Below are 13055 nucleotides of genomic sequence, written 5' to 3' on the forward strand. Positions count from 1 at the left end.
GTTTGATATTAAAAACATGTTTTTAAACGTGTGTGTGTTTAGTGTGTGATGGACATTGTGTTGCTTTTGAGATTTTCACTTCCTGGTTTGACATCTTTTTAGTGATTGTGTGTTTTGTGTGTTTTGTGTGCGACGAAAACGGAAGAGATTTATTAACTTGTGTTAAATTTAATTCTCCTTCATTTGGATCCATTAGTTCTTTCTTTGGTATTATTTATAAAATATGTTCGACATCTTGATTGACATGAAATGTTTAAATGAATGAACATTATGATTCATTTTTACTTCATTTATTATTTTTCATCCATTATTGATATATTTTTTTGTTACTTTGATCATCTTTTTATATTGAGATGTTTATTCACATGTAATTGATTTTTAAATAGTTATAACTTTGATGTTTCTTGGTTACATTTATTTTGTGTTTTCTTTAAAAAAAAAAAAAAAAGATGATTTTAAACATTTAAAAATACATTTTTAATATATCATTGACTTCTTGAAATTTATGTTTTTATTCATTTTTAAATATAGTTACATTTTTAATTTAGTAATGAGCAAATTCTACGAAAATCTTAATTTCTAATACAAACTTTATTATGTATAATATAATTTTACATGAAAATCTGTCTTTGTTACTTCGACAATTGTAATTTGAATAAATGAAAATGACTTAAAATTAAAGGATTTATTTTTTATTTATTAATTAAACTAATGATTGACGTTTTGTTTTCGTTATATTTTAAAAAAAACATGATTTTTAAGGGATATAAATATTTGAATGAGGACTTTTTCTACATCTTAAACATTTTTTTTCCTAAAACTAAAATTGCGTTTGTTCTTATTATATATCTATATATCTATATATAGATATATAGATATATCTATATATCTATAGATATATATAGATATATCTATAGATATATATTTTTACACACACACACACACACAGTATATGCAGCGCCTATGTGAACAAAGCATCGTTGTGGATGACGTGGCTCCCCCTGCAGGAGGCAAGTGGTACTGAGCACTTCTGCTCCACTTTCCTGATCTGCCTCCTTCACATGAGACCGACAACATCCCATAATAACCAGAGGATGAAAAAGGCACAGAGATGGAATAACAAGTGAAGCACATTGGAGTGTATTTGTATTCATGTACACATCGACAGGTTGATGACACGCGTGTCTGACGCCGTGTTTTTTTGTTTTTTTTGTTGTTTTTTTTTAAAGTCTCCGGACGGACGCGTCGCAGGTCACATGACTTCAGTCTCTTGAAAAATAAGGTGATATCGTGACCTGTAGAAACCTGCTGATGAAAAATAAGAACACTTCTTTGAAGAATGAGTCAGGAAGCTTCTCTCACACACTCACGCGCGCACACACACACACTCGCACACGCGGCGTCTGGAAAAGGCAACACGTCGTCCTCCGCGAGCGTCCGACAGTTTCTCCGAGAACGACGAGACCCTCGGTCTCCGTGAGTAAATACTGAGGCGGATACGTAAGAATGACGACTAACATAAGTGATCCTGCAGATATGACTAAATACTGGTCTCTCGGGTCCGTCCCGGGACACCCGCCGCGCTCTGGGGGGGCGACACTGTGACGGGTCCTCGAGTCCAAGAGTCGCTCCTGCTGCGTGAAAACAAAGGTTTCTCTCGACGTCGGGTCCAGAAGAGAAACTGTACATTCACTGTTGGAGTCTGAGCCCGAAGTCTTCCCCGAACATCTCCAGGCAGAACCCACCTGAGGAGCAACAGAGACCACGTCAGACAACCAGGTGCTACACTTCGGGTGCTACACTTCGGGGTGCTACATTTCGGGGTGCTACACTTCGGGGGCTACCTTCGGGTGATACCTTCGGGTGATACCTTCGGGTGATACCTTCGGGTGCTACACTTCGGGTGATACCTTCGGGGGCTACCTTCGGGTGATACCTTCGGGTGATACCTTCGGGTGATACCTTCGGGTGCTACCTTCGGGTGATACCTTCGGGTGCTACACTTCGGGTGATACCTTCGGGGGCTACCTTCGGGTGATACCTTCGGGTGCTACACTTCGGGTGATACCTTCGGGGGCTACCTTCGGGTGATACCTTCGGGTGCTACACTTCGGGTGATACCTTCGGGGGCTACCTTCGGGTGATACCTTCGGGGGCTACCTTCGGGTGATACCTTCGGGGGCTACCTTCGGGGGCTACCTTTGGGGGCTACCTTCCGGGGTTACCTTAGGGGGCTACCTTCGGGTGATACCTTCGGGGGTTACCTTCGGGGGCTACCTTAGGGGGCTACCTTCGGGGGCTACCTTCGGATGATACCTTAGGGGGCTACCTTCGGGTGATACCTTTGGGTGAAAACTTCGGGTGATACCTTCAGGTGCTGCCACAAGTGTAGGACAATTGTGAGTTAATCATAAAATAATTTTCATATGAAAAGTATAAACTTCATTAACTGTTTCCAACGTTTCTAACAGGTCCCTGAACGCATCGTATCCCAGCAACAGCTGTTCAGATTTTCGTCCCTTCCTCACCCTGAACCTCTGACCCTTTCATCTGGATTTAAAAAAAAAAATGTTGAACACTTTTGAACACTTGTGTGGGGAGGGGGTCAGGAGTCTATCCCGCCTACTCGGGGTGGGAGGCGGGAGTCATCCGTCCGCTTGGGAGGAAACCGGAGCGACCATTTAAGAAACTCCGAGCCTCACGTGTGGCGGCAGAAGGCGTGCGATGAAAATCAATGCTGCATGTTTCCATGGCGACGACTATAAAAGGAAATAAAAGGACATTGACGTGCGAGCCAGGAGAAGAAGAAGAAGAAGCCTCTGTGTTTCCACGTGCAGAACACTTGTTGAAGGCCACCAGGGGAGGTCCGGTTCTGGTCATCCACATGTTGTGGGACTGATCTGAGCTCACGTGTCCACATCAACATAGTGACAAACACTTTCCACAAGATAAGACCCTTAAAACACGTAAAACCTAGATATGTTTTTGTCATGTCCGTGGTCATGGTGACAGCGAGACCCATGAGGACCCGAGACAGAGGTGCGAGTGTGAGGCAGAACTCACTGCTGGGCGGGGGGTCCTCAGCCTCTCTCCGACTGCTCCAAGTACTGGGACTTTGCTGTCCGGGCGTTCTGGGAAAACTGCAGGAGAGAAGAGTCATGATCATGGGATGGATGTCACTCAAACTGGAAATCATCGTTCTAGCTAGCTAGCATAATCTGCTGAAACGCTAACGGAAGAATCGCGGAGAACCAACCTCTCTCTCTTTACCTTGTGCTTCGGGCAGCGCAGCGAGTAGTTGTCTTCGTTCAGAGAGCATTCTGGGGCAGAGAGAAGGTTGTGAGATCACGACAGGATCTAGTGTCCTGGCGTCCGACTCACCTGCTTCGATGGCGCACAGGTAGTGGTAGCGGAGTGTGCAGCCTTTGGTGTAGCAGCCCAGCGTGGAACCCACCATCTCGCAGTAGGAGCAGCTCTGCAACGGGAACCATCAGCGATGTGTCGGACACAAGCGAGGAAGGTCTTGAGGACTCACCGTTTCTCTCGCACCATCCAGCGCCTCCTGCAGGCCGTACAGCCTCCCGCTCACCAGGTACACTCCACTGGTCCACACGATGCAACCTTCGTGGACCCACAGCTCCTCTGGGTCCATGGGCATCTGAGGCAGCTGGGCCAGTTGAGCCAGGGGTCCTAAGGAGTCCAGGGCCGGTGGAGGGGGCTGGAAGGGCAGCGAAGCCTTACTGTTGGACGGAACCATTCTGGGGGATTTCTCGCTCGATTTCTGCCGACGTTTGAAGCGGGGGTGAGAGGTCAGCTTCCTGTGCTGGGGTCGCTGGGCTTCTTCCGACGGCTGCGGCATGTAATTTGGTTGCAGGTTGAACTCCGTTTCCAACTCCCGCTTGAGCTCCGGGGCTGGTCTGTTGTCCTGCATATCCCAGTACATTTGAGCGTGAGTGTGGGGGAAGCCTGGCCCGAACATGGGCTCCTCTTTTATGGCTGGCGGGGCGTGTCTGGCAGACACGGGGAAAGATAGTGAAGTTGAAACCAAACTGTTTGTGAAGTCGTTGCCAGCGAGGAGTCTGCTGAACGGAGCATAATCCGTCGGTGTTTCTGTGATTACACTCGGAGGATTCATTTCGAGATGTGATCCCGTTTTGTTCACGCCCGTTGAATGACTTTGTCTAACCTGGGGAGGGTTTTTGGGAAGCTTTGACGCATACTCCGCCGGATAGAAGGGCCCGTAGAGATCACCGAGGTGTTTGTAATTTGCCCATTTCTGACAAAGGCAGCAAAGCAGTCTGCCGGAGTGGTTTGTCTCCGTGAGCACAGGACCAGATACGATGTAACCAGATGAAGGAACTGCTTTTCCTGACAGGGGTGAGGTTTCCACCTCCTCACTCTCCATCTCCCTCTCTCTTCTTGACGACTGGGAAGAAAAGGCTGAGGTCAGGAGAGAATCAATTCCACACCCGCTTGATTTCCCAGCGACGGCGCTGCCTTTCATCTTGTCCTCTTGAGCGTTCACAATGGTGCACACAGCCCCGATCTCTGGGATCTTGTTCTCGACGTGGATGTGAGGAATAAATGGGCCTTTTCTCGTTGCGTCCGGGAATGTTTTGCTCGAGCCTAGAGTCCCTCTTGGACCCACGGACGCTTCAAGATCTGCGCTGGTCTCCAACTGTGTCAGTGCCACTCCTACCCTCCTCCTCGCTCGGCCTTTACCTTCACCTTGTTTGTCATTTTTCAAACCTCTCCGTCTCTGACGTGCAGGTTTGGCTTCTGTCTCTGGCTGTGAACCTTCCCTCTCAACATCCATTTTCTCTTCCTGTGTTAGAATTGGTGGAGCTAAGAGTGGGTCACTGGCTTCATCAGGCAGGGGTGGCACGACAGAGGGTTCGCTAATGTCCGCCGGCTGCTCAGTTTCGAAGGATTGAGTTGACTCTGCAGCTGAAGTAGGATGGTCTTCTGGAGCGCTACCAGTTGCGTTTTCACTCTGACCTGTCATTTGGCCTTGGTTTTGTGCCTTTTTCTGTTTATTGACACTCCCAACAGGCCTGCCCTTCTTCTTGCCAGAAGGGAAATAGCCTTTAGGCACATTGCTATCCGAGGATTTGTCCTGTGGGGACATACCTGACCTAGCTGAGGACATATGGTGCTGCCGATTCAGCATGTGTCCTTGGGCCGGGCTAGTTCCAAAGTAGTCACTACCTGGATAATCATTAAATCCCAGGCCAGGTTCTTGTAGTTTTTGTCGCAGGAGGTTGGCAGCAGACTGTTCCCCTCTCCTGGTCTCAAGTTGTTGGTATGTGTTTGTAAAGTTTTGAATGTCGGAGAGGGCGGATGAAGACGGAGGAGGAGAACACTGGACCGGGCGAGGCAGCGGTGGTGCGGGGGGCAAAGGTCCAAGTAAAGTAAAGTCATCCTTGTCCCCTGTGACGGACTCCACAGCTGATCCTAACCCAAAATCAAAGTCCTGTTTTTTTGGCTGAGTTGCTTGCGGGGCACATGGGAAGGCAGACAGGCTTTCATCGACGCCTCGGAAAGGAATCAAATCATTTAATGAATTACTTTCATCCATATACGAGTCGTCACCTACAGAAGCTCTTGCTAGTTTGCTAAAGTCCTGGTCCTGGGAGTCACTGAACGGCTCAGAGTGGGCATAGCCCAGAAATTGACCGGATCCATCTTCTACCTGACCAGCTGGCTTCTTAAAATTTGGTGTTATCTTCTGCACTATTGCCTCCAGTTTCAAACCTCTCCCTTTCTTGTGAGGCACTGCCTTGGTGTTTCCACCAGACGGAGATAACGGTTGTGAAAAGGAATCTCTCGGCAAAGGCGAAGACAAGCGGTTGAAATCTGAATTAGTGTAGTCGTCGTCGTGGTGACGAGCCGGCTGAGGAGAGGGTTGAGAGTTTGTGGCTCGCTGCTGGGCCAGATCCTGTAGCTGCCTTTTGGCAGGGATGGGGGAGATAAAAGAACGGACTCGTCTCCTCAACATTAAGGGGTTTGTGTCACCGCTACTGCCGGTTTTGGACTGTCGCTGAACCGAAAGAGTGGATTTCATTTCAGGAGGAGACTTAACGGCGGCAGCTGCAGGAGGAGCACTGGGGGGTTTGACGTCTTCTGCCGCGACCCTGGAGAGGTCGGGTTCAGCCGGATTCGGGACAGGAATCTTTTGTGAAAGAGCAGAGTTGTGTGAAGCGATGGGTACAGCAGAAGGTGCAGGCACTTGTGCTTTGAAATACGGCTCCCCTTCCATCATCCTGGGTCCCTCTCTCCCGGGTCGAGTGGACTCCCACATTTTCATGTCAAAGTAAGAGCTTTGCTGTTGGAGCAACTTGTTGGCTTGAAGGTCAGCGACGGCCTCCGGTTGAGCGATCATACACTGCCGCTGATCAATCTGGCTGATCTTGTGTCGACCCGGGGGAGAGCCGGGGTGAAGCATCATCTCCTTGGACGGTCTGTTCATCGCCTTCACCCATTCGTTCATGTTGAGAGGGTGATGTGGAGGCCCTCTGGGGTGAGGGAACATCTGAAGCTTATTCACCGACTGTAACTGAGAGGACATGTTGTGATACTGATGGGGGGGGAAATGTGAGCCACTCCGAGGCAACACACTCACATCTCTTGCATCTCCATAGCGATAGGCGGGGAAATTGCTGGCGTTACTCGTAGATAAATCTACACCGTGGAGGTAGGACTGATGGCGTGATGGTGATGCTAAAGGATTAGTGCTGTGAGGATGAGAAGGCAGGGCCCTGTAGTGTTCGGCATTCATCACGACGGAGGAGTAAGTGGACTTGGATTGAAACTCCTGCTCGGCCTCGTTTGCACCATCGTGCTCGGTTTTTAAACTGGTCTGAGGCATTTTCAACATGATTTCCGTTCTCTTTTCTACTCGCTCTTTCTTGCTCAAATGACCGACTTCTGATTTGGAGGAAAATGGCTGCTGAATGACTGTTGCTCCGCTCTGACTTTTCTCCCTTTCGCTTTCCTTCTCTGGCGTATTGTGTCGGTTTGGAGACACATCACAGATGACGGAGCGGCGCTCTGACGGGGCTAATGCAGAGGATTTCTGAGCCTCGGCTTGACTGACGCCGCCTGTGAGAGGCTCTGGCTCTTGTAAAAGCAGCTCCTGCACAGCGGAGGATTGAGTGGGAACAGTAGATGTAGCTTTTCTCTGTGGAAGAGAATAGTCAGCCAAGTTTATATGTTTTGGCGGCGGCTGCTGGGCCTCTACAGTCTGTGGTAAAAGGCTCTGTGACACACCCACTTCCACTTTCTCTGCCTTTTGAAAGACCTTCGTGTCCGACTGCTCCGACTTAGTCGGGGCCTGGAGATCTGTGCTGAAAGCTGGATCACTACGATGTCTCTGGTTTGCATGAGGGGGCTTTCCAGAGCTGCTCATTTGTCCCGGAGCCTCTAGGACCCCACCGTGAATTCTCATGCTCTCATTAATGCCATAAGAATGTCTCGTTGGAAACTGAGCGTGTGCAGGGAAGGCCTGTTCTGGTCTTCCATACCGTTTATCCAAGTTGTAGCCTTGAAGAACTTCTTGCAAGAGACTTGGAAACTGCTGCATCTGAGAACTATCTTCGTGACCTCTGGCCCCCGACCCCTGCACTCTTTTGGCCAAAGCCTCGGCTACGGAACCGATGTCTTTCGGGTGCATAGGACCATAACCAGGATGTGATTGTTGGTAGTATTTGGAATTGGATTCAATCGCAGCCCCCGCGTCTTCCCTCCCCCTGTTTTTCATCGACAAATTTGAGCCATATGTCGATTCTGGATAGCCGTATTTATTGGATCCAGACTGGGGAGAATTCTGAAGCCGACCAAAGAAGGGTTTCTGCTGGGCCTGCTGATGGGAAGAATACAGACTGAGGTCCATGCCCTCGTCTCCATTGTGACTGCTGGAATCTTTTGTTGAAAAAGCTTGTGAATGTTTTTCCAGCAAAGAGATTTCCTGAACATTGTTGCTCTTGTCATTGCGACCTCCCTCCCCACGGGCGGACACGATCACGCCGACGCCGCTCGCACTCTGTGGCTCGTCAGGTGTGTGTTTGTCGTCACGCTCGTCGTCACGCGAGCGGTTCTCTTTGTTTTGTGTGTCTTTGTGTTGATGCATCTGACAAGTGCTTTTCTCATGTTTTACATCTTCGTTTTCTCTCTTGATGGCTTCTCTTTTCACGTTGCTCGCGTGTTTCTCTGCAGCCCGGCGATCATTGGACACCCGCTCCGGCTCCGGTACGTGGTTGAGTCGAGGCGGAACGCTCGCGGCTGTGGATGGAGATATCGTGGCGTCGCGGCCGAAAGAAGACGGCGCCGGAGGAATGTTGACTTCATTAGCTTTTGGGTCCTTCGATGGCGAAGGACATGATTTGACCTTCGGTTGCTGAAGGGACTGACTGCTCGACATATGAACCGGATCAGAACCGCTGCTCGTTCCACTCGTCTGCCTCATTCTCACATGCTCGCCCTCGAAATGATCTTCCCGTTCGGTCTTCGTGCCGGACAACCCTCCGACCGACAACGAATCTTCGTCCACGCCGGTGTCAAACCCCGCACCGTCTCCCAGGTTCCCCCCTTCTTTGACCGTGCTGGTGCTAGAGGCGGCGCTAGCGTTTCGACTCCTCGGTTGCAAACCATGAGTCACCGGTTGCCCGCCATCCCTGCCCCTCCTCTGCGAAAGCACCGTGTCGGTGAGAGCCATGTGTTGAACCGTGTTTGGTAGATTGGCTACTTGGGAGCTCAGAGCGTTCAAGCTGTTTAAACCTGCGTCGTGGATTTTGTCTCCAGGAGTGGAATAGACGGAACAACCTTCCTCTCGGGAACTCATCACCACTTTGCTGCGACACGGATCCCTCGCTCCGCCGATATTCTGAATCCTATGACTACTGCTGCTACCGCAACTGCTGATGCTGCTGTTGGAGTTTGGGGTGGGGCTCAACTGAGGCATGGTGTGCAGTGATCTCCCGTGACCATGGCTGCTACGGTTCGACGTGAGGGGGTGCGAGGGGGCGTGAGCGCCGGAGACCGCGTGGGCGTCGGTGACGCCCATCAGGGGGGAAGGCGAGGAGCTACAGCTGGGGGAGTGGGCAGCGGGAGAAGGATTGGAAATGGGGCTAAAGTTCTGATTCATTTGTTGAGCGTTGGGGTGCATCGGGGATTTGGTCATTTCGTGAGAAACTGTTTGAGGTATACTGTGATTTGAGGCCGGGTGATGTTTAGCATATACAGCGCCTGGAGATGGACCCTGGACACCCTGGTGTTGCATCTTGTTAGAGTTGTCATAACCCACCGCGGAATTGTTCAGAGAGCCGCGCTGCTGCGCTCCGGCTAGCTTGTTAGCCGCGGCCGTCTGCGCTGGAAATCCGGGGTAATTTGAAACGTGGTAATTCTGTTGGGCGCCCTCGACCGGCGCCATGTTGTTGGCGCCCGCTGGGACGGGGACCGAGTTTGCGCTCGGGTTGACCGAGGGAGAACTGTTGACTTTGGAGTCGAACCCACCGTCGATGTATCTCTGTGGAGGAGGGGGGCTGTACATTCCAGATGACCCTGTAGAAGCTCCACTCTGTGGGGAGTACTGTGTGTAGTGTGGGGTCATCCTGTGACTGGGTTGAGGATAGTTTTTATGATGCTGACCGTGATGGGCCGGGAGAAAGGTTTGTCCCAGTTGCCGGGGCGGCACCTGGGAGCCCGCCACTGTCTGCATCGCGGGATTTAAAGTGTACTGATGAGAAGGAGAAAACGCTCCCGGTGCTGAACCCGAGGCAGCACTGGAACCATAGTCCACGGGATACGGTGACATCATACCGGACGGGGGTCCAGAGCCAGAACCGGTATGTCTGTATTGAGTCAAGTGTCCATCAATACTGGGGTATCCTAGCCCACCACCGTAACCCAAAGTCCCTCTTCTGTGCCGGTCCTTCCCGCCCATTGAAAAGTAAAAGTCCATGGCGTCCTTCCTGTAAGGGTTGTTGCTGCCGCCGTGCACGTTACCCTGCGTCAGCTGCGGGTCCACGGCTGCTCGGTTGCGAGCGCCGTACGCCAGCATGTGGCCGGATTGACTCGGGTGGTGGTGGGCACGGGACAGACTCTGTTGTTGCATCCCCGCAAAATCATCCGCCATCCTCGGAGAAATCTGGGGATCTGCTGGTTGTGGGGGGTACGTGGGGCCTCCACCGCCCCGCCCACTGAACCCCGGGAGCGAGTGCGGCGCAGGACTGTTAGAAAAATTCTGCATTTTTTTTTTCCTGTTTAAAGTTCGTAAAAAAAATGAGAATGTTTTATATTCCAGGAATAATGAAAGGCTTAACGTTAAGTACAAGACGATGAAAAGAACGCGCAACAGTTCCACCGCAGGAGAAGAAAGTCGACTCTCTCGGGTCCAAACCTCGTCTGTGCGTTCAGGCGGACTTGCATTGAAAAAAGATGCACTTCCTCTTCAGGAATTCATTAAAAACCAGTCCGTACGAAAGAAGTAAAACTGGGCTCAACAGTCTGTTCCCGAAGAAGTCGGGACGTTTGGCACTGAGCGGGCGGCGGTGACTGGCACTGCAACATGAGGTGTCCGACCTCAAGTGTCTTCGAGCGGTACCGGATCACAGCCGGGTCAGATCATACTGTGTGGTAATCCAAGTGTGCAAAATAAAATCTCATTCGAACCCCGGAGACGACTTCGCGTACGCCGACTCCCTCGGTTCCTTCAAGAAGCTTCTCCTCCCGGCGCCCGGCTGGCGGAGGTGTCGGGTGAAAACGGCGAAGTCCGATCGCGGGTCTTGGCTCGTCGCGGTCGCGGGCCAACGCTCCATCGATGCCTCCGGCGGAGAGCGGCTCTCGGCGGGAAGTCGGGTCGTTCCCTTTGTGCTCGTCCTCGTTTATAAACCCGACGACTTCAGTCCTGGTCCAGGTACAGGTGAGTCCGCATCACGTGTGCGTCCGGATCCAGACACGGCTGCTCCGCCCACTTCAGAACCTGCAAACAAAGAGTGGAGGTGAGACACGACAGTTGAATGTTTTGGTACCAAAATAATAAATCGAAGTTCATTATTAAATGTATTATATCGAGATAGTATTCGTTGTACGTTGACTGTATTAAAGCACTTTGTATTTATTTTAAGTACATTTTATTTCTAACGGGATATTAAAGGTTAACATTTTCTCTTCATTTTAAACTTTATTTATAAATATTTTGACTTTATATTGAGCAAAATACAAGGAAATTCTGAGAACTTTTCCACCACCAGGTTAAAACACTCTCGGTCGGGTCGTGGGGGCAGCTGCCGCGGTAAAAGACACCCAGACTCCCCCTCGCCCGGGAAAGTTCCAGAAACACAGAGTGAACACCGGAGTCTTCCAAGGGTCTAAGAAGCCTCTACCGTGTCCTGGGTCCGCCCCGGGGTCTCCACCCTCGCGGTCCAAACACCTAACGACCCGTGTCACACACACACACGTGTTACACATGTTCATCAATGACATCATCACTTTTAGATTCTTAAGAAGGAAAACCTTGAGTTTTTAGGACTCGATGATGTCATCAAAGTCATCATTTTATGATCCTTGTGTTACTGGATCAATGGATCTTCACGAGCTTCACGTTCATCACGTTCTTTCAAACAATGAACGTGAGACGCCTGAACGTCACAAACACGCGTGACGTCAGAGTCGAGCATCTCCAGTCCTTCGAACCTTCAACCCTCCGAGCCTACGTGGCTGACGGACGCACTTATCGATCAGAAGGTTGATCGATCATGAGTCACACGCACGACCACACGCACAGTGCGTCCATAAAGACCCGCTCACACACACATGTGTTTGTTGTATTGAGCTCTTGTCAACACTAGCTTTAGCTTTAGCATCGAAGGCTACGCATCACAATTAGCTTTGAGCTAAAGCAGCCTTTTATAAGAAGCTACGCTGCAGCCAGTTAGCATCCCAGCTAGCATGGAGGGTCTGGGGGTCCGCGGGGGAGACCGGGGGGGTTCGGCGGAATCAAAGCTGATCGTGTGCAGATGTTGCGGGGCTCGGGGGTCCACACACGGGCTAACTAGTTAGCATTCGGAACCAGCCGCGGGACGCTGGTACCGCATCCGAAACCTGAGCTAGCGTTAGCAGCTAGCCGCACATACCTGGAGGCCCGCGGAGGCTGCTGGTGCGAATCCCGCGGCGGTGGCAGGAATTCCTCGAGCGGCTCCGACGCGTCTCCCCGTCCGCCTTGTTCCAGCCGAGCCGGGCCAGTGACGGCGGAGTCTGGGGGGGTGGGGGGGGCGTCACGACAACCCCGTGGCCTCTCCTCCACGATCCCCCCTTTTTCTTCTTCTTTTGTCCTCACCTCCAGATATGATGAGGACCCCCGCCCCCTCCCCGGCCGCCCTCGCGAGGTGAGTCCAGACTAGCGCGCGCGCCCCCCCACAGACCCGATCACCCGCGCGCCTTCATCCGCGGATCGATTCGTCTTCCCTGTTGGACCGAGAGGTTCTTCTAGAGAGAGACCGCCTTGAAACTGCATCCACACTCAGATCCCCCTCCCTCCCTCACCCCTCCATCACTCCCTCCCTCACCCCTCCATCACTCCCTCCCTCACCCCTCCATCACTCCCTCCCTCACCCCTCCATCACTCCCCCCCTCACCCCTCATCCCACCTATTCTGAGGTTAAGATGTGAACTTGTGACAAAAGCTTCTCTTTGTTCATGGACCTGAGGAGGCCTCGGCGTGTCCCAGCCAGCCAGGGTGTGAGGGGGCCAGTATGGAGCAGTATCTGCTTCATCAGAACCTTGAAGACCCTGTTGCTGTTCTCTGGTCCCAACGGCGGATCCGTTGGACTCGACGGGTCACTCCGGGCCGTCGCTCTATCAACACCCGGTGGAGCCCACATTAAGACCCCCCCCCCCCCCCACACACACACACACACACACACACACACACAAGGTTCCATACATCTCACTCGTCTATTTCCATCATGGTTACCATAGCAACTGCATCACAGCGATGACGGAGCGTCATTCTGGTTCTTCTCCACAGAAGGTCCGTCACCTGTGGGTGTGTGGACGCC

At 51.4% G+C, this 13055-nt stretch overlaps 1 protein-coding gene across 2 annotated transcripts; it reads right to left on the reverse strand.

The window, feature by feature from the left end:
• Positions 1-1124: 1124 nt before the first annotated feature.
• On the reverse strand, positions 1125-12371 carry tcf20 (transcription factor 20). 2 transcript variants are annotated; one of them, XM_087808650.1, is made up of 6 exons: positions 12132-12371; positions 3536-10978; positions 3382-3475; positions 3271-3320; positions 3064-3140; positions 1125-1745 (listed from the first exon to the last, which is right to left on the reverse strand). In XM_087808650.1, the coding sequence occupies exons 2-5, from the start codon at positions 10244-10246 to the stop codon at positions 3081-3083; spliced, it is 6915 nt and encodes a 2304-aa protein (XP_087664776.1). In that variant the 5' UTR covers positions 10247-10978; positions 12132-12371; the 3' UTR covers positions 1125-1745; positions 3064-3080. The 2 variants fall into 2 exon arrangements, with proteins under 2 accessions (XP_087664776.1, XP_087664775.1); XM_087808649.1 differs by having other exon boundaries at positions 3257-3320.
• Positions 12372-13055: the final 684 nt, after the last annotated feature.

Source organism: Callionymus lyra, chromosome 15, assembly GCF_982586985.1.
Source record: "Callionymus lyra chromosome 15, fCalLyr1.hap1.1, whole genome shotgun sequence".
NCBI lineage: Eukaryota > Metazoa > Chordata > Actinopteri > Syngnathiformes > Callionymidae > Callionymus > Callionymus lyra.

Coding starts and splice junctions, on each gene's coding strand:
- tcf20 (XM_087808649.1), bottom strand. CDS start 10,246: ATGCAGAATTTTTCTAACAGTCCTGCGCCGCACTCGCTCCCGGGGTTC. Junction 3,476..3,535: donor TGGATGGTGCGAGAGAAACG/GTGAGTCCTCAA, acceptor TTCCCGTTGCAG/AGCTGCTCCTACTGCGAGAT. Junction 3,141..3,256: donor CACAAGGTAAAGAGAGAGAG/GTTGGTTCTCCG, acceptor TCTCTCCTGCAG/TTTTCCCAGAACGCCCGGAC.